This window comes from Balaenoptera physalus (genome assembly GCF_965194825.1).
Source record: "Balaenoptera physalus genome assembly, chromosome: 20".
NCBI lineage: Eukaryota > Metazoa > Chordata > Mammalia > Artiodactyla > Balaenopteridae > Balaenoptera > Balaenoptera physalus.
Window position 1 is genome coordinate 57,580,542 of NC_138901.1, and position 26,806 is coordinate 57,607,347.

General features: G+C 57.1%; 1 protein-coding gene and 2 long non-coding RNA genes across 5 annotated transcripts in view; 2 read left to right on the forward strand and 1 right to left on the reverse strand.

The window, feature by feature from the left end:
• The window catches only part of LOC309650306, a 394,390-nt gene that overhangs the window by 207,921 nt on the left and 159,663 nt on the right, over positions 1-26,806 (forward strand). The gene's annotated exons all lie outside the window — the stretch shown is intronic.
• NTN1 (netrin 1) overlaps positions 1-26,806 on the forward strand; it is a 191,102-nt gene that overhangs the window by 156,308 nt on the left and 7,988 nt on the right. For all 3 annotated transcript variants that reach the window (XM_082441391.1, XM_082441390.1, XM_082441392.1), the window contains one exon: positions 16,764-16,838. In XM_082441391.1, coding sequence (XP_082297517.1) covers positions 16,764-16,838 — 75 coding nt within the window. The remainder of the gene's footprint in view (positions 1-16,763; positions 16,839-26,806) is intronic.
• LOC309650302 lies at positions 18,591-23,268 on the reverse strand. Its single transcript, XR_014257516.1, has 2 exons — positions 18,891-23,268; positions 18,591-18,818 (listed from the first exon to the last, which is right to left on the reverse strand). It is a non-coding gene; the product is annotated as an uncharacterized lncRNA (long non-coding RNA).

Here is a 26,806-nt window from a genome sequence, read left to right on the forward strand (position 1 = left end):
AATTGTACGGGGAGCTTCTTCCAGTGTGAACTTCCCAGTGGCGGGTCAGGGCAGCCCTGGGGGGATGTGTGGGAGTCACTGCCTGGCTCGAGCCCCTGAGACACACCCTCCTCTGGCTCCAGTACCCTTTGGTCTGTGGACGGTGGGTGCGAGTTCGGGCAGCACAGGCTCAGAGGGTGCCCTGTAAAATGGTAAGACAGATTTGGAGCTCCGGCTGGGAACCTCGTGTCTGGGGGGCTCCTGGAGACAGAAGAGATGAGTAAGAAACAGAAGCCTGGTATAAAAGATGACCTTGGCTGTCTTGTTAAAACCTAGACATGTCCAGGTGGGGAGGGCAGGGCAGGGGTGAAGTCCACTGGCCTTTTGGTGACCGTCATCCTCTAGGCCCTGCAGTGGCTCTTGGGGAGGACAGCCGTGCGTCTGCCTGGAACACGAAGACTCCAGCACCTTCCCTGGGGGACATGGGCTCCATGGTGACCCGAAGTATATCCAGAATTCTTTCCTTCCCCAAAGCAAACGTGGTACCTTCGTTCTCCACTTGAGAGGGTAGGGAGTCTGGACTTGACAGGGAGGGTCTCCGTATCTGCTGTGGTTCTTGCATTTTTGTGGAATGAGCGGCCCCCATAAATACGGATTTCAGATGCCATAATTCGTTATAATGCCACATAACTTTTTTTTTTTTAACCATTTTGGATGGAAATCTTTCCCGAATGTATTGCCAGCTTTCCTGCCATATTAAGCAACGCATGTTGAATGTGATTTAACTCCTCAGGATGATACAACCATTGCAAAAAAAGGATTATACTGTAAACAAGCTTTTTCAGCCGTTTTAGGACTGTTGGGCTCTATTCAAAATGGCCCTTAGGTATTCTACATCTGCTTTTCATAGTTTCATAGTTTTCTGCCTCTTCCTTGCTCTCTGCTAGCCATTCCTTCTTCCTGCCAATGGGTGGCTCACCAGAAGGTCCCCCCACCTAAATATAGGTCCCAGTGTACTATGTTCTGGGAATGGTGATAATGACATTTATTATCAATGTTTATAAATAAAAGATAATTAAGCTGTGAATGAAGATCTAAAGGGATTTCCTTTGTGATAGTTACTTGGCTGCTTCTAACCTCTTCCTTCCTGCTTCTCACCTGTATCCCAGAGAACTGGAAGAAACAGACAAGGGGCCTCCAGGTAGGTAGGGTTTTACAGTCTGGAAGCATTTCCACACTCAGCATAGATGTCCGTAAAGTAAAGAGGATACTGGATGTGCCTCTTCAGTTCTCACATCAGACGGCTGAGGAACAAAGAGGTTGAGAAGTGGGACCAGCATCATGGGGGTTCAGAAAGCCATGTCCTTGGAGTTTGAAGGAACCAAGAAGCTTGGGAGGGAGGGGCACTTTCCCCGAAAGTCTTGAGGGCTGATCTGTTGGTTAAACAGGTGGTTGGTAGGCTTGTGCTGGGCTGTTCCAGACGGTGGAACTAAGGACGTCTTGGGGGCGGGAGGAAGTCACAGAAACAGGTGAGGCTCAGGTGATGGATGTCCTGTCCAACCCTAGGGTCAGTGGTGGGGCTGATTCAGACGGTGGGATGGCAAAGGGAGGTGCAAGGGTGAACCGCCTTTTAGGACCCCTTTCAGCTCCCAGAAGGTGGATTCCATGGCCTGTGTCCAGTCTATCAGTCGGTGGCAAATGACAGAGTAAACCAGGGATGATGGCAAGAGTGTGACAGTTTTCCCGCTGAGCCACAAGAAGCACCTGATTGAGTTCTGGGTCCTTTGGGTGCTGAGGTTGATTAGTAATGTCTGCCATGAGCTTCGACAGGGAAACTGGAAGCGTGCGTGCTGCCTGTTTGCTTTTCCTGCCTCCACACTTGCTCCCAATCAGCATCTCCTCCGGTAGCTAGCATGTTTTATTCTAGAGACACGTTGCTCCTCATCAGGCCTTTCAAACTAGGACTCCAGAGTGTCATAGCAGCTTTCCTCTTTTTCTTCCTCCTCTTCTCTGCCCAGGCTGTCATTCGTTTCTAAGGGCCAGAAGCTCATCTGCTATTTTGGTGGGGAAGTACGTCAGAAACAGTTTTGGGAAGAGGACTCTCCTCCCTGGGTGCAGCAGCTTCTTCCTTTTTTTTAGTTATTTTATTGGTAAGGATACCGAAGCTCAAAGAGCCCTAAGTGACATTCTCACGTACATCTTCCAGTCAAGGCCAGAGCCTGAGTTTAAACCTGTATCTCATGACTCATTGTGCATTTCTCTTCCCACTATATCCTGCTTGGTTTTCATGAAATTCATCATTTTTTTTAAACATCTTTATTGGAGTATAATTGCTTTACAATGGTGTGTTAGTTTCTGCTGTATAACAAAGTGAATCAGTTATACATATACATATGTTCCCATATCTCTTCCCTCTTGCGTCTCCCTGCCTCCCACCCTCCCCATCCCACCCCTCTAGGTGGTCACAGAGCACCGAGCTGATCTCCCTATGTAGCAGCTTCTTGACTGCAGTCTACCTGCTCCTGCCTTTCTCTGGCAGCCTGTGATCACAGCCACGTTTCCTAAGGCTGTGGCTGGTGGGAGGAAGGACAGGGGCATGGTGATGGAAGCTGGCTCTTTGGGAAGGGCTGTGATGGGAGGATGGCTGGGGGAGGGGGCAGTTACACAGGGGTCATGCCTGAGGACAGGAAGCTGAGAGGATGGTCCCTTGAGAAGGGGCATCCCCTGCATTGGGGTGGGGGGAGGTTAAGGGGCATTGCTCAGTCATCAGGTTGCCCATGGCTTTGGGGACAAAGACCACTCTGGGTGGCCCTGACCTAGAGTGAGGAGCAGTTGGTGTTAGGGAAAGTGTCCCCAGTGGCCTGAACATTGTGGTCCTGTTTTCTCATGTGTGTGATGGAAATGGCAGTCCTAATGCTACCTACCCGGCCTCCTTACCGGTCCTCGTGAAGCTCAAACGGGGTCGTGGGTGGAAAGTGCTTTGGCTGGAGCTGCCCAGGTGTATACATCACCGTCCCAGCCGTTCATGCTGAGCTCCGGTGGGAGCTCATGGATTGGACACACCCGCCCTCTGAGGCTGAGGCGGGATCTGCAGGCAGGGGAGAGGGGGACCCCAAGGCCTGTGGAGCTGGTGGCAGAGCAGGGCCTGGGACCATCTCCAGAGCAGAATGAATTCCCTCAGCGTAGTTTACCCCAGCTGGGAAGGACTAAGGATGGGCAGCTGAGGGTCAAGAGAAGATTCTGGATGGCCAGGCACTGGTTGAGCCGGCCGAGGTCTCCCGCCCCCAGTCGGGAGGGCTTTTGCGGTCCCCAAGGCTCTGGGCAAGAGGCTTTAATCTAATTACATGCTTTATTTGAGCCAATTTGTTTTCCAATCCATCTTGTTCAGCAAGAAGAAAGCGCGTGCTGGGGACTCCTGGCACCCTCTTGTTCCAAGTGGGGAAGAGGAACTGCTGTCCTCACGTGGCCGGTGCAGCCCCCCGACCTCCCCAGCCCGGCCACCCCACCCCCAAACCGGCTGCAGGCAGCCCTGCCCGGCAGGGAGGGAGCTTGGGTGGGTCGACCGCTTTCACCGGCCGCGGGAGGGGAAAAAGCCCGGCTCGCGGGTCCCCCTCATGAACGCCCAGCCCAGCCTGCCTGTTCCGCGCCCTGCTCCACAGCCCGTGCCCTTTGGGGGTCCCGGTGCTCCAGGCAGGACGGAAAGAGGAGCAGCTTGCAAGGCAGTGGCGGGACGGGGCTGCTCCTTCCCACAGAGCCCTCCCCACCCAGCTCAGAATCCCTGGCTTCTCCAGCAAGGGCTGCCCTCAGAATCCCAGGCCCGGGATGTTCAGTCTGCAAATGTATTTTCATAATAAGGCAGCAGATTTCGAATCTCTGTTATTAAAATCCAAACAAAACACCGAAGCCCTTCAAACATCCCTGGAGAGGGAAGGTTTGCCGGCTCCCGCTGTCCTCCCCAGGCAAGGAGCCGTTCTTGCCAAGCTGCGGCTTTCTGTGTTTCGCAGCATTTTCCAAAATTCTTTTTCCGCCCTTCTGAATCCTGCTTCAGGCCTTTGCTTTCCCGCTGTTTACACAGACTTGCTCCTCTGGGCAAGCTCCCTTGCAGGCCTGGGGTCTTCCGCCCTTGGACTGGGGGCGGGGTACGGGAATTGTCGGGGCCTCGGGTCACTTTGCCACACGGTGGGGGCAGCTTTGTCCCCCTTTTATTCGACAAATATTTATTGAGAGCTTGTAAGTGTCCTGGGCCCTGGGGAGAGCAGTGGACAGGGCAGTGGCAGACAATAAACAAACAACGCTGAAAAAATGTAAAACTGCTCCGTGACGAGGTGCTAGAAGGAGCCAGATCCCCTAAAGATGAGTTTGCTTTTGGGAACAGCCAACCATCAGTTAGTTGGTACATGCAGTACATCGAGTGAGAAATTAAAAAAAAATTTTTTTTTTAAATCGGTATGCCAGGAATATAGTGAGATTGGTTTTCTCGTCATGGCTCTTGAATTATAGGGAAAATAATGACAGCTAACATTTTTTTAGTTTGTCAGGCTTCATCTCACTAGAACGTCAAAGGATTACACATTCTTACCCCATTTAGTAAATGAGGAATCTGAGGTTCAGAGACGTGCAGTCACAAGCCCAAGGACACACAGCTTAAGAGTCGAGAAGCCAGTGTTTTGAGTTCCTCTGTAGCCTACCTGCCAACTGCTCCCCCATCCCACAGCCCTGAAGCCAATCCGTGTTCCCATCCATGTTCTGAGATAGGCCATTGCCACCAATGTACCAGATTGTATCCCAGGGTCCAGGGGGAGGCAGTCTGTCCCACGGACACTCCACAGCCCAACGCAAGCAGGCAAAGACCCTTAGAAAAGCCCGCACGTCCAGAGGTCAGGATGCTGCTTCCAGGTGTCAGCTGCGAGTCCCGACAGGGGCATCCTGATTTCTGGTGCCACTCAGACCCTCTCCGGCCCAAATCATGCCCTCTTTGTTGTCAAAGAGCTTAGCGGATTGAAAAGATGCCTGAACACTTTACCCAGGCTTTCTCCCGGGTGTCACCAGAATAATCGTGAGGGATGCTGTGTCTTTAGTTTGGGGAGCCTGATTTGTAGGTCCGTCTGAGCGGTCTTGGTATCTCACAGGGCATCTGCATTCAGGTTGTTGTACACTATGTTTGTGGCCATGGGGGGATCCAGAGTTTACGTTCCAGTGTGTTCCTTGGGTGTTCAGTGGTGACCCATCCTGCGCCAGGTGCTGGGACCAAGGTCTGATTCCCCACCGGGTGAGGGGGCAGACGGATAATTCTGGACCATGGCATGGGTGCTGAGAGGGTAGAGGGTGCCCCGCTGTGCTTGGGGGCCTAGAGGAAGGCCACACAGGGAGATGACCCAGGAGTGGGGTCCAAGGAAGTTTGCCAAGGGGACCGGTGCTCAAGGGCAAGGCGTGGTGGCTGAACCTGTGAGTGGCCCCCTGCAGAGCCTCTGGCTTCTCCAGTCTCTGTGCGGTTAGGTCTCGTTCTTTCCAGATCCTCTGCGCATCATAGGGTTTACCCACTTTCACTCACGTGGAGGAGAAGACGTTACAGGGAATGGAGTAAATGTCCCCAGACTGTGGACCTCGGGCAAAAACAAGGTCCTAGCTTTGGGCCTGATATACCTTCTCCCTCTGCCCGGCTCTGGGTCCATGGCATAGCCCAAGAAGGGATCTTGGAGGCAGACGTGCTCCTGCTGGGAGACAGGGCTCCGTCGCCCAGATCTCGGTCAGTTTTATAGATTCTGCCGAGGACCAGAGCCAGGTCTCACTCCACCTCAGGTCTGAGCTCTCCTCCTCACCTCACGAGGCCCCACCTTTCCCACTGCCCCGCCGTCATTCACCCCCCCTTCGCGGTCACTGAGCCGGGGCCTCTGAGGCCGCCTGGAGCCCAGCACACCCTGTTGGCAACCCCTTCTTATCCTTCAGGTTACAGCTGAAAGGTCATCTCCTTGAGAGACCACCCCCAGCATCCCTTACCTGTCTCACCGCACCAAGGTTATTTCCTCCTGACTCCCATGAAGGGGCAGGACAGGTACCGTCGGCACCACTACCCCGTGTTACTGATGGGGAAACTGAGGCTCGGAATGGTTAAGGGCCGCAGATCAGAGCGCGGGTGATGGGATCCCTTTTTACAGGACACAGCTGCTTTCCCTGGAGCCCTTTGCAGGCGACTTCCACTCACACCCTCGGGGCAAGAAGTGAGGGACATGGCCGTGTGAGCTGCAGGGGAGTCTTTGAAGAAGATTTGAAGTAGGAAACACTGGGGTTTGCTACTTGGGGAAGAAGAAGGGTGGATACTGGGGAGGCCTCAGCAGATCTGTCAGACCCAGGCCTGATGGTGGTGGAGCTATCACAGCGGGGGCTCTTTAGGAGAAAGTGCGGGGTGGAGGGGGCCCTTGGTGGGCTGCGACAGCATGCCGTCCTGCAGGAACTTGCCTCCGCCCCGGCTGGCACGGCAAGGTGAGCCGTGTGGGAAGCTCTGAGTGAAGGTGGCCACACTGGGGAGGAGCAGAAAGAAAGGACAGGGCTTCCCTGGGGTGACCCAGGCCTGGCTAGAACCCTCGGGTGGCTTTGCATTACATTGAAACAGACTCCAAACCTTATCCTGCCCCACCTGGCCCATCTGGCTGGTGTGCATTTTTGTCTCTGCTCCTCCCCGCCCTCAACTCTGTGTGAGGCTCCCCGGCCTGCATTCAGCCCTGGACTCTGCCAGGCTCGATCCTGCCTCAGGGCCTTTGCACAGGCTGTTCTTCCTCCCGGGAACCCTCTTCCCGCAGATCTTCTTGCCCTGCCTCCCTCGCACTGTTTAGGTCTCAGGGCTGTGTTACCTCCTCAGGGAGCTTTCCCGGACCCTCGAGAGAGCAGCACCCTCTCTCCTAGCCACGTCACCACACACACAGTTCGCTGACCACTCACTCTTCCTTTGTCCCTTGGTATTAATGTTTGTGGAATTGGGAGAGGATGGAAACAAACAAACACGCGCGCGCACACACACACACACACACACACACACACACACACACACACACACACACACACACACACACACACACACACACACACACACACACACACACACACAGACACACCACCATCTCCTAGGAAGATGTAGCCCCTCCTAGGAGTAGAAGCCCCATGGATTAGGAATACAAATGTCACCTCACTGAATAGGAATGTCATCTCATTATGGGGGAATCCCCCCCATTCAATCCCCATCCTCACTGAAGAAGAGACTTGCCTCAGAATATTTTTAGTGTTCTTCTCCTTTTTTTTTTTTTGCTGTGCCATGCGGCATGCGGGATCTTAGTTCCCCGACTAGGAATCAAACCCGCGCCCCCCTGCCATGGAAGCACGGAGTCTCAACCACTGGACCGCCAGGGAAGTCCCTGTTTTTCTCCTTTTAATACAAGAATGGTATACGCATTATAGTAAAATTAAATATACAGGCAAGACAAAGCAAGAGCATAAAAACCAGCCACACTTCCTCCACCCCACATTTCGGTGCACAGCATATTCTTCTAGAATAAAATTCAAACCCCTGCCGTGGTTGAGAAGAACCCAGGGACCCCCATGAACCCTCATCTCTGGCTGCCCCTCCCCTCCCCCAGCTCCCGGGCCCTCTTCTGTTGGTTCCTCACACCTGCCCGGCTTGCTCCTGCCCTGGCTGCGTCACAGAGCTTCCTCCTAAAGGTCGCCTCCTCAGACTGGCCTTCACATCTAGGGAGGTCTCCACCTGCTCCCCCGTCCCCATCCTCTACCAACGCATGCTGGCCTTTGTCTTCGTTCTGTGAGTGTCACTCTTTGGTGAGTGTGGTTACACTCGTATCATTGACATGTCCCCTCCTGCTATAAAGCCACCCTGACTGTTCCATGAGCCCCAGGGTACACACACCTCCCAGAGCCAGCCACGTGGAAATCTCGTAGCAAAACTTTTAAGTGGATGAAGGGATGATAAATTCCTAGAAGTCGGGGTGCTATAGCAAGGGTGTGTGTTCTCCAGGGTTTTGACCTTCGAAGCCAATTGCACTCAGGAAAGTTGGTATTGATTTGCACCCCAACTGCATTGTCTGAGTGTGTGTGTGTGTGCTTTGCCACTTCCCCAGGCAAAAGCCCTACATTCCTGTTGATTTTTTTAAAAATAAATTTATTTATTTTATTTATTTTTATTTTTGGCTGCATTGGGTCTTCGTTGCTGCACGCGGGCTTTCTCTAGTTGCGGCGAGCGGAGGCTACTCTTGGTTGCAGTGTGTAGGCTTCTCATTGCGGTGGCTTCTCTTGTTGCAGAGCACGGGCTCTAGGCACGGCGGCTTCGGAAGTTGCGGCGCGCGGGCTCTAGAGTTCAGGCTCAGTAGTTGTGGTGCACGGGCTTAGTTGCTCCGCGGCATGTAGGATCTTCCTGCACCAGGGCTCGAACCCATGTCCCCTGCGTTGGCAGGCAGGTTCTTAACCACTGCACCACCAGGGAAGCCCCCTGTTGATTTTTTAAAAAAAATATTTATTGATTTATTTATTTGGCTGCACTGGGTCTTAGTTGCGGTATGCGGGATCTTTAGTTGCGGCACGTGGGATCTAGTTCCCTGACCAGGGATTGAACCCGGTCCCCTGCTTTTAGCCACTGGACCACCAGGGAAGTCCCTCATGTTGATTTAAGTTGCGTCTCTTTGCTTATTTGAGGTTGAACATTGTTACATCTCCATGTCCGCTTTCTTCCCTCTTTTGTGAATTGCCTGTTTGTCTTCTTTGAATGTTAGGGTGCTTGTCGTATTGATTCAGAAGAGTTCTTTATATATTAAAGACACTCACCCTTTGCTCTCTATGTTGCGAACACTTTTGGCTTTGCTCCCAAAAGTTTTACAAGGTACCTCATGCCAGTCCTTACTTGGGGCTGCCTCATTTGGGGTGACCTTGGCCTTACTGCCCCAGAGCCCAGAGCTGAACGGACATCATGCCGTGGAGGCAAGGAGGGCTGGGAGGTGATGGGGCGGGTGAGACCAGCACAGGCCTGGAGAGACGTGTGGGCGCTCGGGAGCTGCCTGTGGACCCCGGCTCTCTCCTGGGCAAAGTGCTTGTGATGGGGGTTCTAAGAAGGTGTCTCAGCAGGGGGAGTGGGTCAGTCACCTACAGTCTAGGACCAAGAGGTGAGGGTTGGCTTAGTGGGGCGTGCCTCCTCCATCCTTAATGTGGTCATCATGAAACCCACAGAGACCCACCGTGTGTGAAAGTGACACACATGGAAAGCTGGTCTCTGGCCTGAGGAGTTCCAAGTGGCTTTGTGGATCTGGGTCAGGGAAAGCCAGGACTCTCTGAGCAGAGTGGCCTCACCTGTCATCTGTCATCTGCTGGTGGGCAGGGTGGCCCAGCCGAAATGGGCAGAGCCAGCTGGGTGTCCTTCCTGGCGCCACCCCCTTGAGCTCTTCACCCGGCAGGGTTGGGGTGAGGGGTTCCAGGAGCCCCTCCCCTGTGCCCAGCCAGCGGAATCTGAAACTCCCCCAGCCTCCAGGTCTCTGCCCTGGGAAGGACCTCGGTGGCTGGGTGTCCCTCGTTCTTTATTCCCACTGCCCCACCTTCCCGAGCCGACAGCCCAGAAGCAGAGAGGCTGGGGTGCTGCCGGGAGTGAGACCCTGGCCAGCTCCCCGCCCTGCTCCAGGGGAGGCACCAGATGCAGCGCCCCTGGCTCCGACCGGGGGACGCTGGGCCCCGCCTGCCATATGCTCGGAGCCGAGCCTTGATCGGGCGAGCAGGCCCGCCCAGCGGGATTTTTGGCACCTGGGACACAGGAGGCAGAGCAGAGGGCAAGCTACCCAAGGTGGAGGAAGAGGAGGGAGGGGCTTGGCCGCTGGGATCGGGCCTGCGGGGGGTGGGGGGGGCCCTCTCGGCTCTTGGCTTCGGGTTGGTCAGGGGAGCAGGTGGGGGGCATAAAGGGAGGGCTGGCTGCTCCCAGGAGGAGCCAGGATGCCAGCCAGCCAGGATGGGCCTGCTGCGAGTCGCAGATGGCGGCCTTGGGTCTCTGCACTCTCCCCGGGACAGAGCGCATCCAGGTGGGCAGCCAGGCGGTGCCAGCGTCCGTCCCTGGCAGCTCCCCTCTCGTTGGGGAGGAGGGTGAGATGGAGGGTGACCCTGGTGCAGGGGCCCCAGCAGATCTTCTGGTGTTACCTGCACCCTCAATTCCAGCCCCCCAGGGTCTCCTGAGAGAACAGGGGCAGCTTCCTGCCCACCCCTTCCTCCGCTGCGGGGGCCCTGGGTCCAGGGAGGATGGGGACCTTCGGGGCATAAAATATCGGATCCGATGAGTCAGTGAGGCTGACCAACTGGTCCACAGGGTGTGTGTGTGTCTAAGCTCATGCCAGCACTTATTTAAGATCAAACCATATGAAACCGCTTTTTTCTTTTAAAGTTGCAGAATGATCGATTTTAGGCACTTTTATGTGGTTCATCCTATTAGTGTTCCTTCTTTTTCTGTTTTCTGACCAGATCAAATAGCATGAAACATCCTTTCAGTGTTTACATGGAGCCAGCCTCTGAAACCATCTGGATCCAGAGATTTCTTAAGATTCTTTATCTATTCAGATTTGATATCTCTTTAGTTCACTTTGGTCCCTTATGTTTCCCTAAGAAGGAATGCATTTCATTCAGATGTCCAAGATTTCAGTCTAAAGCTGTATACAATAGCCTTGTAATTTATAAAATCTTCTTTAGATTGTGGTTACACCCCTTTCTCATTAGTTCCTAATGGGTCTGTTTTCTCTCTTTCATTCATAGTTAGACATGACAGTGTTTTGTCTCTGTGTGTGTGTGTGTGTGTGTGTGTGTGTGTGAGTTTGTTGGTTTGGGGGCTTTACTGAGAATCAATTCTTGGATGTATTTATAACTTTTGAGTTTTTTTCAGTATCCTACTTTATTAATTTCTACTCCTGTTGTTATTAATTCTTTCCTCCTGCTTTCTTTGGGTTTTATTTTCCTTATTTTCTAAATTCTAGAATTGAATGCACTTCATTTATTTTCATTCTTTTTTGTTTAATAATAAATAATATTTATTACATTGTGGTCAGGAAATGTGGCCTGTGTAACTTTAGCTCCTTGGAATTAATTTAGCATTCTTTTACTAGTTACGTGTTTCTGTCTGTTCCTTTTTGTCTTTCTCACAGTTTTTGCATAATGTGTTTCAATAAGATGTTATTCCACACAAATTTTTTTATTACTTTTGAACTTCTTTGTCACCTAGTGACAAACTTACAACTTCTTTAAAAGTGGTAAGCTTTTAAAAACTTGCTTTATTTCGTTGTCTCTCTTAAACAGTCATTTAATATTTTAAAATCAGTTTTTCAATAGAGGTGTTGAATCCATTTACATTCATTGTTTTGCTTTGAGATAGTGGCTCTTCTGTGATTTGAATTTATCACAGTTGCCTATACCCTATTTCTTCTCTTCTCTGGTGTTTTGTGGTTATCTTTGGGTTTTTCAAAAGCACTGTTTGATCTAATAACTCTCATTTATCAGAGTCAAGCATGAAATAGCATCTTTTGTGTTCTACTTACTTAAGACAAAAAGTTGTATTCCCCGCCTCATTCTCAGTTTTTGTTAGTATCATCTAAAGTTGCAGATTAAATTTGTATACTTATTTATACATACCTATACATTGTCTGATGCTCCCTTTCAAACATTTTAAAATTATTTTGATCTTTGCCTTCACTCTTAGAACCAAATTGGAAACCTCTATGTTCGCTTGTTTCCATGCTCATCACCAGTGTGTTCATTCCATGACTTTCCCCTCTTACATTCTTATTTTTGATCCATTTCATAGTTGGTTGGAAAACATTCTCCAGTGTTCCTCTCAAAAAGGATACATGGTTGAAACCTTGCACACTGGAGAATGTCTTTGGTTTATTGTGACCTTCATACATAGAAGACAGTCTAGCTAGGTATAAAAATCTTGGATCTCAAAGTTTACTCTCCTCACAACCTATAGACATTGCTCCATTGTCATCTGGCCAGCTGCTTGTTGATTTTAAATCTGTATCTATTTTTTCCTCATCCTGGTATTTCATATGTTTTGCAAAGATGTACGTGGGTGTGTTGGTCTTTTTTCCTTGATTTTTTCCAAAAATTCAGTTCATCCTTTCCTTCATACGTAGGTTGGCCTTCAGCTCAGGGATCCTATCTTTGGTCTCTGCTGCAGTTTTCTCCCAATTATATGCCATCTCTCCACTTTCCCTCTTCTATCCCTATCATTTTCTCTTTCACAATTTCCACGTCTTTATCCTTTTCCTCTAAATTTTGTGAGAATCTCTCCAATTTACTCTCCATGTTTCTGAATCTGTTTTCTACAGTATTCCCTCTCTTGATTGCTTCCAAAGTCGATTTTAATTGTGCTCCTAGGCTTTTAGGTTTGGGTTTTCCCAGCTCTTCTTTCTTTCGTGTGTCACCCTTTTTGTATCATCACGTGGCCTTTTCAGCTTGGCCTCGTTTTCCCATATGGCTTTTTCTCTCCTACTTCATAGAGGCTGTGTCTTTTTAGAATTTTTTTTTAGTCTGACACACCCATTCAGTTTCATATCGTCTACGGCTGTTTTCGAGCTACGGCGACAGTTTGAATAGTTGTGACAGAGACCGTATGGCCTGCAAAGCCTAAAATATTTACTGTTTGGGACTTTGCAAAAAGATTTGCAGATCCCTGGCCTAGCGTGACAGCTGGATTCCCATTCCAGCCCCAAGCTGGATGGCAAGGGAGTGCATCCAGCTCCCTCTCCAATTCCTAATCCCTCCCAGCCTTTTTCCTCAATTCGCTTCTGCTCTGTGGAGGTGGTGTCCTTCTGTCTCCACTGCCTGACTTTCTCGTTCTCTGCATCAGTCATTTAGATAAAAACGTGAGTTCACGTACCCACTGCAAACACAGTCCTTCCCGTCTATCCATCCCCTTCCTTAAGCCTCCCTTCTCCGGCTCCGGCTCCACCATGGGGCCCCCACCCACTTCCTGCCCATTCATTGTCCGGTTGTTGTCTCCCTGTCATCTTCCCTTTTTTTCCAGGATTTTTCTGTTCATCAGACAAAGAGCTCTGTCCTGAGGTAAAACCTGGACAGGTTTTGCTTGTTCTACCACCATCTGCCTTTAATTAATAGAGATTGCTCCCAGATTCCAGCGTTGGGTCATCTGTCAGTTTAGTTTTTGGCATTAGTGTGAATTTTCTTTTTTTTTTTTTCTTCATTGTCTGTGTAGCTATTTTGGAACAAAACAAGGAGAGGAAACGTGGGTAGCTGCAAGTAGATGCCATTTTGAAGGAGTCAAAGATGCATTTTAAAGCTGCGTTTGGTCCATCTTGAGGCAGTCTCTGTAGCTGTGTGTGTATTTGATGAAAGAAGAAAATGCAGGAACACTTTCCTTATCCAGGGACCTCTTGTCCAGTGACCTCAGTTCTCTGGAATACACCCAAAGAGTCCGCACGCAGCCAGAGAGCTGCCATGGTGTCCGTGCTCTGAAGGTTATTCACTGTACCCAAAGGAGAGCAGTTCAGTCTCTCATTCCAGGCCTGTTGACCCATGCTTTACATACAGTTCCAATAAACCTTAGTCTTTCTGTTTTCCTAGCTCACAGCTAAATCAGAATCAGCACATTGGAAGAGAGAGGGGACAGTTTACAACAAGCACACTGACCTGATGAGAACTGCTGGCTGACAGGAAGGAAAGACCTAAGACCCACATAAAAATAAACAACCACAACAACAAACCAAATACAGCTGTAAATCTGCACGTGTTGAGGCTGGCACCATTTCCCGTAAGGGCGAGCGGCCTGGGGTTGCCCGGTGACGCCAGCTTGAGTCAGCACCCACCCCTCTGAGCCTTTCCTCTGCCAGCCTGGGTCCTCCACACAGGTCTTTGGTGCAGAGACTGTCTCCACCTCCTACGACTGCAGTCGGTTCAGACAGTGGTTCTAACCCTGGTTGCACATGAGACTCACCTGGGGAACTTTAAAGATCTGCACACGCAGGCTGCCCCCTAAACCAATGAAATCAGAATGTCTTGGGGGTGGAACCCAGGCATCAGTGTTGTCCTAAAGCTTCTGGGTCATTCCAGAAGCCTGGGTTGGGCACCGGGCCATTAGGAGCATGGGCAGGGTTGAGGGCAGTGCCACATGCCTCTTTAGTGCCCTGTGAGTGGCTCTCGTTATGGGGGGGCAGACTTGCTCTTCATGGGGGCAACTGTGATTTGTCACATGGGGTCTGGAGCTGGCTCTAACTAGGCAGTGATGGATGCCACGCATTGGAGGATGGTTTCTGGCCCAGGTGGATACTTGGCTCTGAAAAGAAGAGCTGGGGGCGCTGCTAGGAGGGAGTGATGGAGAGGGAAGGGAGGGCTGGAGGGGCAGGGCCAGGTCCTCCCGGGGCCGCCTCCCCTCCAGCCCGCAGTGCACTGGGGCCTGGCACCCTGGCACCTTTCTCAGCTCTGCTGTCCTGTCTGAGGATGGGAATCACGGTGCCTTCCTCACAGGGCTGCCTGGAGGCTCGGGGGAGCTGGCGTGCTGTTAGGGGCTGTCTCCAGGGCTGAGTCTCCACCCCGCAGAGGAGACAGGGCAGGTGATTGACCGGAATGCAAGTCCTGACGGGGGCCAGAAAGAAAAATAATGAGAAAGCGATGAGAGTGCGTTCAAGGCTGTCCCTGCAGTGACGTCACCGGCACCGCTGGCATTCCAGTTCTTTCCCGAGTGGAAGACAGCAGGCAGGGATTCCCGCCAGCTCGCTGGGGGACGCCAGGACTTAGGTACGGCCTGGGTTCAGCCCCAGTAGTGGCTTTGCCGTGAGCGCCATCTGCCCCTGGGATGGCAGAGATGTGGCCGAGAGCGGCCGTTCCCAGCAGTGAAGTGCAGTGCCATGCGGGGCGGGGGAGTGGGGGGCAGTGCCACTGCCCGTGGGTTTGGGCCACTCCACTCACTGTCACCTCGTGTCTCGACCTCTCGGGCTTGGCCCCAGTGGAATATAGGCCGCTCTCCCTGCATGCCCCAGCCCCTGCCTTCCACGAGGTCCTGATTCCAGTGAGCCACCCAGCTGGCAGGAGGGGCTGGCACTGTGGACTCCGGTGCCCCCGGGCAGGGCATCCTGGTCGCGGGGGGGGAGGTCCAAGGACTCTGACCCCTGGGGGCAGGAAGGGGGTCTGTTTCTCCCCACTTCCGGAGACTGGCTCCTAGTGGGGTGCCCCAGGAAGCTGGCTCGGGGGGCAGCAGAGGGCTGCCAGGCCTGCGGCTCGCAGGGCAACAGGATGGAGCTGTTTCAGCTTTAATTAGGACCTTGAAGGAGGCAGCCACCTCCCATGGGCCAGAGGCTGACTCTGGGGTGATCTCTGAATGTTCCCTGCAGATCTAAGTGATGGTTTAGGGGGACAGGTGGCCTCCTGCCCTGGCCTTGTCCTGTGCTCCCACACAGATCACTCCTCACCCCCACCCTGGCCTTGGTTTTCCCCTTTGCAGGATGAGGGGCTGGCACCTGCTCCTGGAGCAGTCACCTGTGTGTGTGTGTGTGTGTGTGTGTTTCCCTCCTCCTTTCTAGTCCCCTTGCCAGGACACACACCAGCCTGTTTGCACCGTCACTACTCCTAGAACAGGCTGGGCCCTCTGCAGCCCCGGGGCTGGCCTGGCTGGTCCTCCCCGCCGGCAGTCTGGGAGTTGCTGGAATGCCAGGAGTTGTGCGTCCCCAGCTCTGAGCTGAATGCCTCATTCTTATCGAGGGAGAACCCGTCGGTGTTTACCGAGACTCAGCGTAGCATAACCACGAGTACAGTGATCTTGGCATCTCAGACTCGAGCGCAAGGCCCAGCCTCACCACTTGCTAGCTGTCTGGGATGCACTGGGCAGGCGGCCTCCGTTTCCTAGTCTGCAGAATGGGAATCATGCCCGCAGATCAAAGAACGGTCGTGAGAATTCAGTGAGAGCCAGCATGTTGAGTGGTGGTGCAGGGCAGGCTGGAGTGATTTATTGGGCCTCTGTAGTGGGCTGGCCATCACGCCAAAAGCTGACGTGTGAACACAGATCTGACAAAGGAATTGCATCACCTTATCTGAAGAGAAGGAAGAGCTGGCAGGGAGGGGGCCGGGGGGGACCGGCGTTGGAGGTTTGCATCTGCTAGGCCGACAGAGGCCACCCCCAGGGGAGGCAGGCCCCAGGGCGTCACACATCCTGCCCGGCTCGCGCCGGGACGTCCCCGAACTGATACCCGGCAGACGCGGGCCCGGCGGCCCTGCCTCTCAGCAGTAGGGCCCATTAGAACTGAACTCCTCTTCGTGGGGCATTTTATTTGCACACTCCAGTAGAGTGGACACCAAAGGGGTTTTCTAATGCTTCATGGGCTGCTAATTTCCTCCGTGACCTCTTTTGTTGGGGCCTGACCCCAACCAGAGGCTGCTCGCCATGGAAGCCAGCGCCTGACACAGACCCGGGGTGCGCGGTGACAACGAGGCCTCTGTTGGCTTTAATCAGGCTCCGGGTGCATCTTAAGAACAGGGGGAATTTGTGTGGCGCTCCAAAGCCCTGGGTGGCACAATACGGGAGCCCCCAGAGTCCCTCACGGAGGCCGGGGGGCCGGCGGGGGTGGTCAGGCGGGGCCCCTTTGTCCCAGCGCCTCTCGAGAAGGCCTGGACGCCCTGAATGGCCGCCCGCGCGGCCTGGCCCCTTGGGTATCACAGGCCTCTGGGTATTTAGGGAGGTGGCCTCCCACCCGGGCTGGCAGCCTATTCTTCGCCCGCCTAATTAGGTTTTGTCTGTGCTCTCCCCTCCCCTGCAGACTGTGATTCGTACTGCAAGGCCTCCAAAGGGAAGCTGAAGATTAACATGAAAAAATACTGCAAGAAGGACTATGGTGAGTGAGAGCCCCTTGTCTGGGGAGGGGGAGGGGAGGCACCACGTGACCGGCGAGGGGCTAGGGTTGGGGTGCAGGTGGCCCGGCGTGGGTGTTGGTCACAGGGTCCCTGGGAGCGGACGGGAGCCGCGTGGGATGGGTCCCACGCCCAGGAGTTTCCCAGTTCTTCCCCCTTGGCGGCAGGTGGTGTGAGGGGTCACAGGCGTGTGGGCAGGGTTCCCCCCCCGGCCCTGCAGGGAGGAATCCCGACCAGTGCGGCCTGACAGGCCTGGGATTCCCAGGCTTCACTCTGCCCCTGAGGGGCTGTGTGGCCGCAGACCAGTCACTTTACCTCTCTGGTCTTCAGTGCCCTCATCCGTACTCGTGGGCGTTCAGCCTGAGGCTCTGTAGCTCAAAGAGAGGTCCTCGGGGCATTGGAGAAAGGGAGGGAGCGTCCATGGTGTGTTTGAAATGCCGATTCCAGAAGCCAGCTCCTTCCAAGGGTTGACTCCACAAGGTGGAGCCGGGTCGAGAATCTGCATTTAAAAGGGCTCGCTGGTAATTCTGAAGTTTGAACACAGCCTTGGGGTCCCTGAGGGCCTTTTCCAGCCGGGAGCTGGGGGGCTGCAGAGATTCCCTGTCACCGGAGGCCTCAGGCTCCCTTCCTGGGAAGAGGGTGTCCAGTCCGTCCCCCAGTCTCCCCGTGTGCCATCCACCCTGGCACTGGGGGTGGGGACCCCTGCACCCCTTCTCCGAATCCGCTCTCGCCAGCCCCGCCCCGCCCCGCGGGAGGTAAGGAGCCAGCTTTGTGTTTTCTGGGCCCTGAGAGTGTCCGAATTGGCTGGGGGCCTGGGCCGGCCAGACACCACGGGACTCAGGGTCAAGGCTGACCGCACGGTGGGTAGGAGGCAGTTGGGGAGCCCCTCGCAGCCCCCGGGCAGGTGTGTGCACATAGCTAGAGGCAAACAGAAGTCCCGACGAGATTGTCCAGCCGTCTGCTGGTAGAGCTGGGGAAGGCCAGGGCGTCGGACGCCCGGCCGGGAAGTGGCCACAGCCTGGATGGCCACCCAGGGGCCCCGAGCCCAGGCCTGACTCTTTCCACCCTGGGGCCCTCCTCCTGACCCAGTGGGCCCGGCTGATTCAGGCTGAGGCTGGGCCTCCTTTTCCTGGACCACGAGGGTCCACCCTGCCCACCCCCCTCTGCCCACCTCCCCGCTCCAGCTGGGTGTTGCCTGTCTTGCCCGTTCCTCCTCCCTCTGGTTCCTGGAGGTGAGTTCCCCACTCGGCTGCCTCTGGGAAAGGCGACCGGCCTGTGTTTTCTGCCCTGCATTCCTAGTCTATACCCTGATCGGGGTGCCTTCCGTGGGACCTGGGCAAGTGCAGTTGCTTCTCTGAGCCACAGTTTCCTTGTCTGTAACAAGAGGGTGATGCCCCGACTGTGTCATATGGAAGCACCCAGCATGGGGCCAGGTGCCTGATGGGTTCCCAGGAAAGAGTGGCTTCGGCTGGTCCCCTGGAAGCTGGGTTGGGGGGCAGGGAAGAAGTGGGGTGGGAAGGGAAAGATGACCCGGTGCTGAGAACTCGTCCAGAACCCGCGTGACATCCCTCCCAGACCCGAGGGGTCCAGCAGCCCGGCCTGGGACGCCAGGCCCCCTGGGGCCTCACCGGGCCCGCTGTTTGAACCAAATGCAAGGTGTCCTTCTTTAATAAGGGCAACCATCAGGACCTTTTAGCAAAATGAAGTGAAAGGTGAGGCCCAAAGGAGCTCAAAGGAACGTTGAACTTCTAAATCTTCATTCTACTGCGTGTGGGCACGCACGCATATACACAGGTGTACACGCATACGCACACCCCACACGGAAGCCCAGGACTCAATCCCACGATCCAGCTGCACGCCCCGCAGGATGAGGCCGGAGCGGCTGGTGGGTTTGGCGTGTCAGTTCCGAAGCGGCCAGGCCGTGGGCATCCTGTCCCGGAGTCCTCTGGGTCCGCAGTGAATTCCTAAAAAGCCTCTTTTAAGTGCTTGCATCCCAAGGCGGTGCAGAAACTTCTGACTTTCACGGGAAAACCAACCTTGATTTTGAAAACAAACGTCGAGGTGGTGCAAAGATGAAGGGAGTGTTGTCTCTGACCCAGGGTGACAGCAGCCCCCGGAGGCCCCAGGTGGCGTTGGATGAGGCTTGTGTGGTCCGTGCGCCTGTCCGGGGACCGTCAGCGTCTGCCGGGGACGGGAGGTGGGACTCGGGTGGGACTTGGGTGGGAGCGCCCAAGGGTCGTGCGGTGTCCCAGGCTTAGGGCTGGGGGCCCATCGAGGCTGTCCAGGCCCAGAGAGCCAGGGTTACAGAGGAGAACCCTGGGCCTGTCACTGCCACCGCTGCTCCTTCCCCACCCAGAGTGGGGGTGGGGGGTGAAGGAACAGGTGGGCTGCCGGGGGGAAGGGTGGTTTGAGTTCGGTCTTGAGGCATCCTCTCTGCAGACGCTGGGGAAGGGGCCTGGGAGGAGGGGCGCCGCGCAGACTTTGTGTGAGGTGTTGAATGCAGCCCCCCCTACCCCCGTTCTGCTCTTCCATGAAGAAAGGGAAGATAGGACTTTTGTTTACAATTACCCAGATGGATCCGTTTGCCTCCTGGTTCCATGGGACTCATTTTGCTCTCTTCTGACTTCTTTTCCTCCGTTGAATTCTGCCTCCCCCACCCCTGATGTTGTGGGGGACACTTTGACCCCCTCTGAGCTCTCCTGTCTCCACCCACCCGCAGCAGCAGGCAGGTCCCTCTTTCTGCAGGAGGGGGCCTGGCCCCCTCTTGTTATATTCCCAGAGGGGCCACCCTGAGCCCTGCCCCCGCTATGGGCCCCCCAGGGAACAAAGGCAGTGGTGCAGGGGGCTCGGCCTCTGGGCTCCTCTTGTCCTCTGCTCCCTGACTCCATCCTCCCTTCCCCGCACCTGACTTCCTCCTGGATTATCCGAGGGAAGCTGGTGTCCTAGGTAGGGCCCCTGGCCCAGCTGGCTGAGGTGACTTGCCCAGCAGAGGCCCAGCCTCCCTGCCCGCCCCTCCCCCGTCACGTTTATCCCCAGGGCCCCATGTGTCCCCAAACCAGGAGGGGTGAGGAGCGGCCCGGCATGCCCACCTTCCCAGACTTCATGGCGGCTTCATGCCACCTCCCCGCCAGCTCCTGGCCCTGCACTGCTACTAGCACGCTGCCTAGGCGTCCACGTTTCTGCTGCGGGGCGAGATTCGAGGAGAGCAGATGCAGGAGAGAAGCGGGGTGCCCCCGTAGAGCGCTGGCCGGGTCCGGAGCTGTTGCGCCATCAACTTTAATGTCATCACCGACCCCCCCCCCCCATTGCCCCGAGGCCAGGACTGGCACTGCCCCCGCCCACCCCCCAAAGACTATCGGAGGGGCGTTCTGGTCCCTAGCACCGTCCGTGATGCTCTTGGGGTTACCTAAGAGTTGGGGAGCAGCCCACCCCAGCTCAGCAACTAGGCCTGCGTGTTCACGCAGGGGACAGGACAGAGATGCCAGGAAGGGGATCACAGGGGCTTCCGGGGAGGGCTTGGCAGACCCCAGCAGGGTGGGGGCAGGCAGGGAGAGGCTTGTGGAGGGAGGAGTGAGTGGCACCCACGGGGGCATCGGGGGGTCAGCCCGGCAGCAGCCGCAGGCCTTGCTCTGAGGCCGGAGGCCAGGTCTCCCACCGGAGTCTGCGGACCTTGTGGAGAATCTTCCTCGCATCCTGCTGGGCCCCTGAGCCCCTAGATGAGGTGTCCCTTCCACACCCGAGCAGACCTGGGCAGGTGAGCAGGAGGAGGGCGAGAAGGGAGCCGGGAGCCAGCGGGCCCAGGAAGGCCGGGGAGGGAGGCTACAGGGGCCGCATAATCCCTGCTCTCTGACTGACACCCCGGCAGGGAGCCAATTAGGAAACACATTTCCTTCACTTTACAGCCAGGGCACTTGGACCTTCTAGAAGCTGCTAATTAGAACCTGGTGGTGGTGGGAGGAGTAGTGAAGAGAGGGCCCCGGGCCCCCTTCCTCCTCTGAGGCCAGCTCAGGAGTCTTGACGTTGTACGGCTGGAGGACCTGGGGCTGGGTCTCCGCTGAGCCGGGCAGTGGGCAGGAGGCCGTGGGGAGCAGGGGGCAAGGAGCAATCACCTGGGCTGGCTTGGGGTCTGCTGGGCCTGCCCGTGTTCCCAGTGAGACAGGGCCCAGTAGGTGGGGGGAGGCCTCAAGGCCGAGCCCGCCGTGTCTCTCTGCTCTGGGGAGACCCCGGGAGGGTAGCTGTTCCAGTCCCATCTGTAGGGAACAGGGCACTGGCCCCAGAATCCGGAGGCAGATTGCACACTTGCTGTGTGACTTTGGACCAGGCTGGGCCTGCTTCCTGATCTGTCCCGTGGTGGTGAGATCAAGGGGACACGACGTCCTTCTAGACGTGGCAAGGATGGTGGCCTCACTGGGCCATCTCCAAGGGGCAGGGGTCCGTGGTGGTGCTGTCACTGACGCCCCCCCCCCCCCCCCCCCCCGCTCTGGGCCCACCTCAGTCCTCTGTTGCCCTCTAGGGGAATCCGGCTCACCTTGCAGATGCTGAGGAAGCTTCTGTGGGAAGGCTCGGGGCGGGGCGGTTGCACATGGAAGACGGTGTTTATTATTTCCTAGCATGTTAGCATTTCCTGCCGACTTTCCAGGAAAACCTAGCCTAGAGGGGCCCTTCCTCGGTGTAAATGCTCCCAGCAAGCGTGCGTGTGTAGGTGTGTGCATGTGTGTGCACGTGTGAGCATATCTATGAAGCCTGCATCTGCTCGGCGGCGCCCATGCAGGCAGAGCGCGTGCATCCCTCCTGGAGTCGCTGGCTTCGTGGTGCGTCTACCCAGAAGCCCGGGGCTCCAGGACCTCGGTGTGTACAGAGTCAGGCGACGGGACGCAGGTGACGCTGCCCCCGGGGCATTTACTGTAGGGATGTTGCACCTCTTGGCCGAGGCCTGGCAATGACTTCAGGCTGAGACACCCCTCGGCTGGAGTGGGGAGTGGACTTTCTAAGCCCTGGCCCGCGTGGAAGGGGCGCCGGCCCGCCCCTGCCCCTCAGCCTCCCTCCCCCGCTTCCTCTTCGCTGGTCCCCGTGCTCCTTGGGAGGCTCCACCGTCTGGTCCTCACTCACCTCCTCGTGTTTGCGCGACCTCCCCTCGGCTCCCGTGGCCACTATGCGTGGGCCCCGCACACACGTCCCAGGAAGTCCTGCTCCCTCACATGGCGTCCCCACCTCAGCCAGTCCCTCCTCGGATACTCATTAGGCGCCTGCTGCGTGCCCCGTCCCGGGTGCTGGGCTTACAGAGATGGAGGAGACACAGGCTCAGCCCTCCAGGAGTTTCCGGAATCACAGGGGAGATGCACACACAAATGACAGCAGGGAAGGGAGACGTGGGACGTAAGTGGGGCCTGGTCTCTCCTCGAGGGAGGGTGTGGAGGGAGGGCTTCCTGGAGGAGGGAGCGCAGGTAGCCAGTGCTCACGGGGCAAAGCAGGGCTCCCAGGCAGAGGGAGCAAAGTGTCTGTCTGAGCACAGAGGGAGGAGCAGGCTAGGGAAACGGGAGAAGAGGGAGTGTGGAGGTGCAGGGCGGGAGGCTGGGAGAGATGCTGGTGTGGGCCGCGGCAGCTGGGCTCATGTCTGCGTGCAGGAGCCACTCTGAGGCCACCGAGAGCCAGTCCTGCTCACGTTGGCACAAGGGGGCTGCCACCCATCTCTTCTTCCTCCCTGGGATGCAGGGCGCCGGGGTTGGGGGAGGAGACAGCTCGCATTCTGAAAGGTGAGATCATCTCACTTTTGCCAGTTCTTGGAAAAAGGATTCGTTCCCAGAAATGTTTATTAGTCACCCCTTTTGTTGAAAGACATTTTGGCACCACCAGATGGAAAAGCAGAATGCTTTTCATAAGATGATTTGTCTCGAGCATTCCTCCCGTGATCCCTCAAGGATGATTTCTGAGGATACAGCTCGAAGCGGAAGTTCTGTTGGCATCTGTGGGGAGGAGCTGGGTTCATGAGGTTGTGTGTGTGCACATGTGTGCATGCGTGTGCTTACCAGGGGACCTAAGCGGATCCCCGCCCCCGAGAACCTTGTATCTCCTGGGGCAGTGGAAACCCCAGAGAAGAGGCCTTGCCAGGCCGGTGTCCGTCCCTCCCCTGCAGGCCCCGGATGGGCACCTCACAGCCTTCATTCTCACCCTTAGCAAATCCTCAGAACCATCTGTGAGGGAGGGCTTCTTATTCCTGCCGATGGGACGCTGAGACTCAACGAGGTAAAGAGCATGGCCCAGACCGGGGCCTCCGAGGCCTGAGACCCTTGTGCTCCCAGCCCGCCCCCCGTGCCGGGGCGCTGAGCTTTGGGCAGCCCCCCCTTCGAGGGCTCACGGACTGCTTCCCCCACGGGACCCTTGACTCTTGGCTCCTGAGAAGCCACAAAGACGTCACCGTGGCGTTGGGGTGAGCGTTAGGGAAGTGGGGCTGTCGGAGACGAGATGGTGGGGCTGAGACGTCGGGCACAGTGGCGGGGTGGGCTTGGCTGTGCGGTGGAGGAAGGTCACGCGCGGGTCCGTGATGGAGGCTGGGGAGGCCGAGCCGGCAGTGGAGACGATGCTGGTGGTGGAGTGACCGCGGATTCCCGCGGAGCTGGTGTAGGTGGTGGGCACGGCCCTTGTGGGCTCTTGTCTGGCTGCTTAGGCTGGGATGAGGTGGGCAGGGGTGATGGGGAGAGCCTCACAACTCAGGCCTCGACAGGGACACGGGCCCTCTAGGCAGATGATGGCCTCTCCCGCTCTTGACGCCCCCTGCCCTTCCTTTCCTCGACCTTGGGGTCAATAGCTATTCCTGACCAGGAGCGGTCCCTTCAAGTGCGGAACACGGCGCAGGTTATCAACCCTGTCCTGGGGGCCCGGCTCCCGTGTGTGCAGCAGGCCGTGACTGCAGGGCTTGGGGGGGCTGTCCCCCTCAGGGCAGTTAGCAGGGGCCGGGAGGCAGCTGGTGGCGACGGCTGGGAGAGGCCAGCTGCCCCCAGCTCCGGGGAGCGGGACGCAGCCCTGCCGGCAGCACGTGGCCTGGTGTTTCAGGGGCTCACTGACCCTTCCCCGGGGGGGGGGGTTCACCGGCCCCCTGGGGATCCTCCAATTTCCCCAGCCAGATGTGACCTCCCCCCTCAGAGTGCCAGCCCCATATGGAGGCCAGATGTGGAGCCGGGTCAGCATGAGTCAGCCTGAGGTCGCAGAATGCGGGTGACCACCAGGTTGGGCAGGGAGGGCCAGTGGGCCCCAGTGACAGCTCGACAAAGGCCCCTGAGCGTGCAAGGCGCTGCACCGATCGGGGCCTCCTGCTGCGCGATGGGGATGACGGGCCGCAGCCCTCCCCATCCCCACAGACAGGAGAGCCCAGAGCCTGGGCCTCCAAAAACCTCTGCTGCCCCAGCAGCTGCAGGGTGCCAGGCTCCAGAGGGACCTGCTGGGGCCCCGTCTGTCCCCCTCCCTGGAGCATCCTCTCCTCTGAACATCCTGTTTTTAGAAAGGAGGTGTGGGTAGGGAAGGTGTCTCCTCCCATCTCACAGACGGGGACACCGGGGATGGGGGAAGGTGGGGATCTGTCCAAGGTGCCTGGGGACACCGGCCGCCTTTCCCTACAGAGGGGCAACGCTTGTCTTGTCCCGGCCACCTGTCTCCAGGATCACAGAGCACTTCTCCCACTCAGGTGGGGCTCGGATGGGCATCTTTCCCCAGTGGGATGGAGCTCGTGGATCTTGACACCCTACTTCCCCGGGGTTAGAGCCTTTGGCACGAGGACCCCAGTACTGTCGCTAGTCCTGGGGTCTTGCCACACCTGCCGCTTTACCTGCTCGCGTGAGGCTCAGGCTGACGGGAGGTGGGGACGCCCCGAGAGTTCTGCAGCCTCTCAGCAGCCTGGGCTACCTGCGGGGAGGCAGGCCTGGCCTCAGGTCACAACAGCTTTTCAGAGGCTCGCGAAGGGTCACCCCTGGAGTGGGCGCCTCCCCCAGCAGGGCTCTGGTAGGATCCTGCCTTGGCCCCTGTTTCTGGGCCTGAGGCCCCTTCTCTGGGTGTTCTTGGAGAAGCAGCTTCCAGCTGTTGAGGGTGGTTTGACTCTTAGGAGCTGAGCAAGTGCCATGTTCAGAGGGTGACAAGGGGACCAAAGTTGCTGCTGGACGCCTGTCCTCCAGGACAGGGCTCCACGCACGGTGTCCTGGGTGCCAGCCCAGCGCGGGAGGAGGGGCTGCTCCGTGTAGAGGGTTTGCTGCCAACGGCTGTGGCAGAACCGTTGTGCGGGGGCCCCGCTGAGGAGTGGGTATGAACTTGCAGCCGGGACGTGAGCCCTGGAGGTGCGGGGTCTGGGCTGAGGCCACGGCGGGGAGGCTGCCTCTCTTGCCTGCCCTCCTCCAGAGGCCGGTGGGGCATCTCCTGAGGCGTGTGAGGCCCGCGGGGGAGGGTGGGGAGCCTCGGCCATCCTCCAGGGTGGCACCGTGACAGCTGGGGCCGTGCCCATGATGGGTGTGGGCACATGCACCGGATCAGGAGTTGGCTGGGCTGTGTCGGTTGCTTCTGGCTGGGAGGGGGGGCACCTGGGGCGTTCTCCCTCGGGCTGATTGCAGGGGAGACCAGCCTCCGCAAGGAGGGCACCCCGCTGGGGCAGGGCAGGGCCCAGCTCCACGCTCCTGCCTGAGCCTCTTGCAAAGCCGGGCAGCCAGTCTCCTGAGCACGTCTCGCCTGGGGGTGTTGGCCGGGCCAGACCAGGACCATCTCCTAGGGCAGAGGCCCGATACCCTCCCGGAGCCCGGCTGATTCCCAGCTCTCCTGATGGCCCCTCCTCCCTCCCCTCCCCAGAACAGAGCCCAAGCACCAGGACCAGCAGGGGAAGCTGAGGCCGCCTCTGTGTTGCTGGCGGTCTCAGAGAGAGGGGCGTACCATTGCTTCTTTGGCTGAGGAGGGAAAGGGGGGAGCCTTCACCAGCCCCGAGCTGGGTGTTCGCACTTCACTCAAGGTCTGAGGTGGGGCCTTGGTGGGCGGGGCAGCCCCGGGGCTCCCGAGGACTCCGCCTCGAGGGGTCTGACCAGAGCGCGCCTCCAGCCCTCCGCCCGGGCGGGGCTGCTGTGACCCCCCGCCCACCCCGCCACAGGTTCGCATCTCTGCGAACAAGGCTTGGCCCTGCTCGGCCGTTTCTGACCTTCACAGGGGGCTGGGAAACATGTGGTCAGAGCTGCACTTTATGAAAGCAGCTGCAACTCATGACACGCTTTCCGTGCCGGGAGATTTATGGGGCCGCGTGGTTTTAATGGTTTCTGTGGGGCTAGTGTCCTCCCCCGCTTCGTCCTGGCTGCTGTCTCAGAGGCAGATGGGCGACAAGCCTTCCCTCGCTGCACGGGCCCAACAGGAAGGTACGGCTGACCACCCAAGCCTCCTTGGGAGGGGCAGCTGCTGGGAAGCCCCCGGGGACTCACTCCGAGCAGCCCATAAATCTGGGAGACCTCCAGGAGGCAGGAAGCCTCCGTGCAGAGGCGTCCCAAGCTTGAGGGGAGAGGAGACGGGCGGCCCCCCTGCGCCGTTCCCCCCCTCCATCCCCCTGGGGTCTGAGCCATGGCCCCAGGCCCCGCCCAGCAGGTCATCTGTCTCGGGCTGGGCCGGCCGATGGATAGGCACTAACTGTGTACTCCTCGCTGACCTAGCAGCTGTCCTAGAACCTGGCTGGCCGGGAGCTCTGATCCCAGCGGCACGTCCCCGAGACCTGCAAGCGGGGCGTGGGCATCAGTCGGCCCGGTGCTGCCGCCTGCCACAGACTGTCCAAGGTGGTGGCAACGCCAGGCCCTCGAAGGGCCCAGAGCTGCCAGACTCTCTCGGTCTCCTGGGCCAGGGCCGGAGCTGGGGAGGGAGGATTTGAAAAAACAGGGGCTCTGGACTGAGGAGGGGGCTGCCCTGGGGCCGCGTGGCGCCCTTTGGAGGAATCCAAGCCTGGATG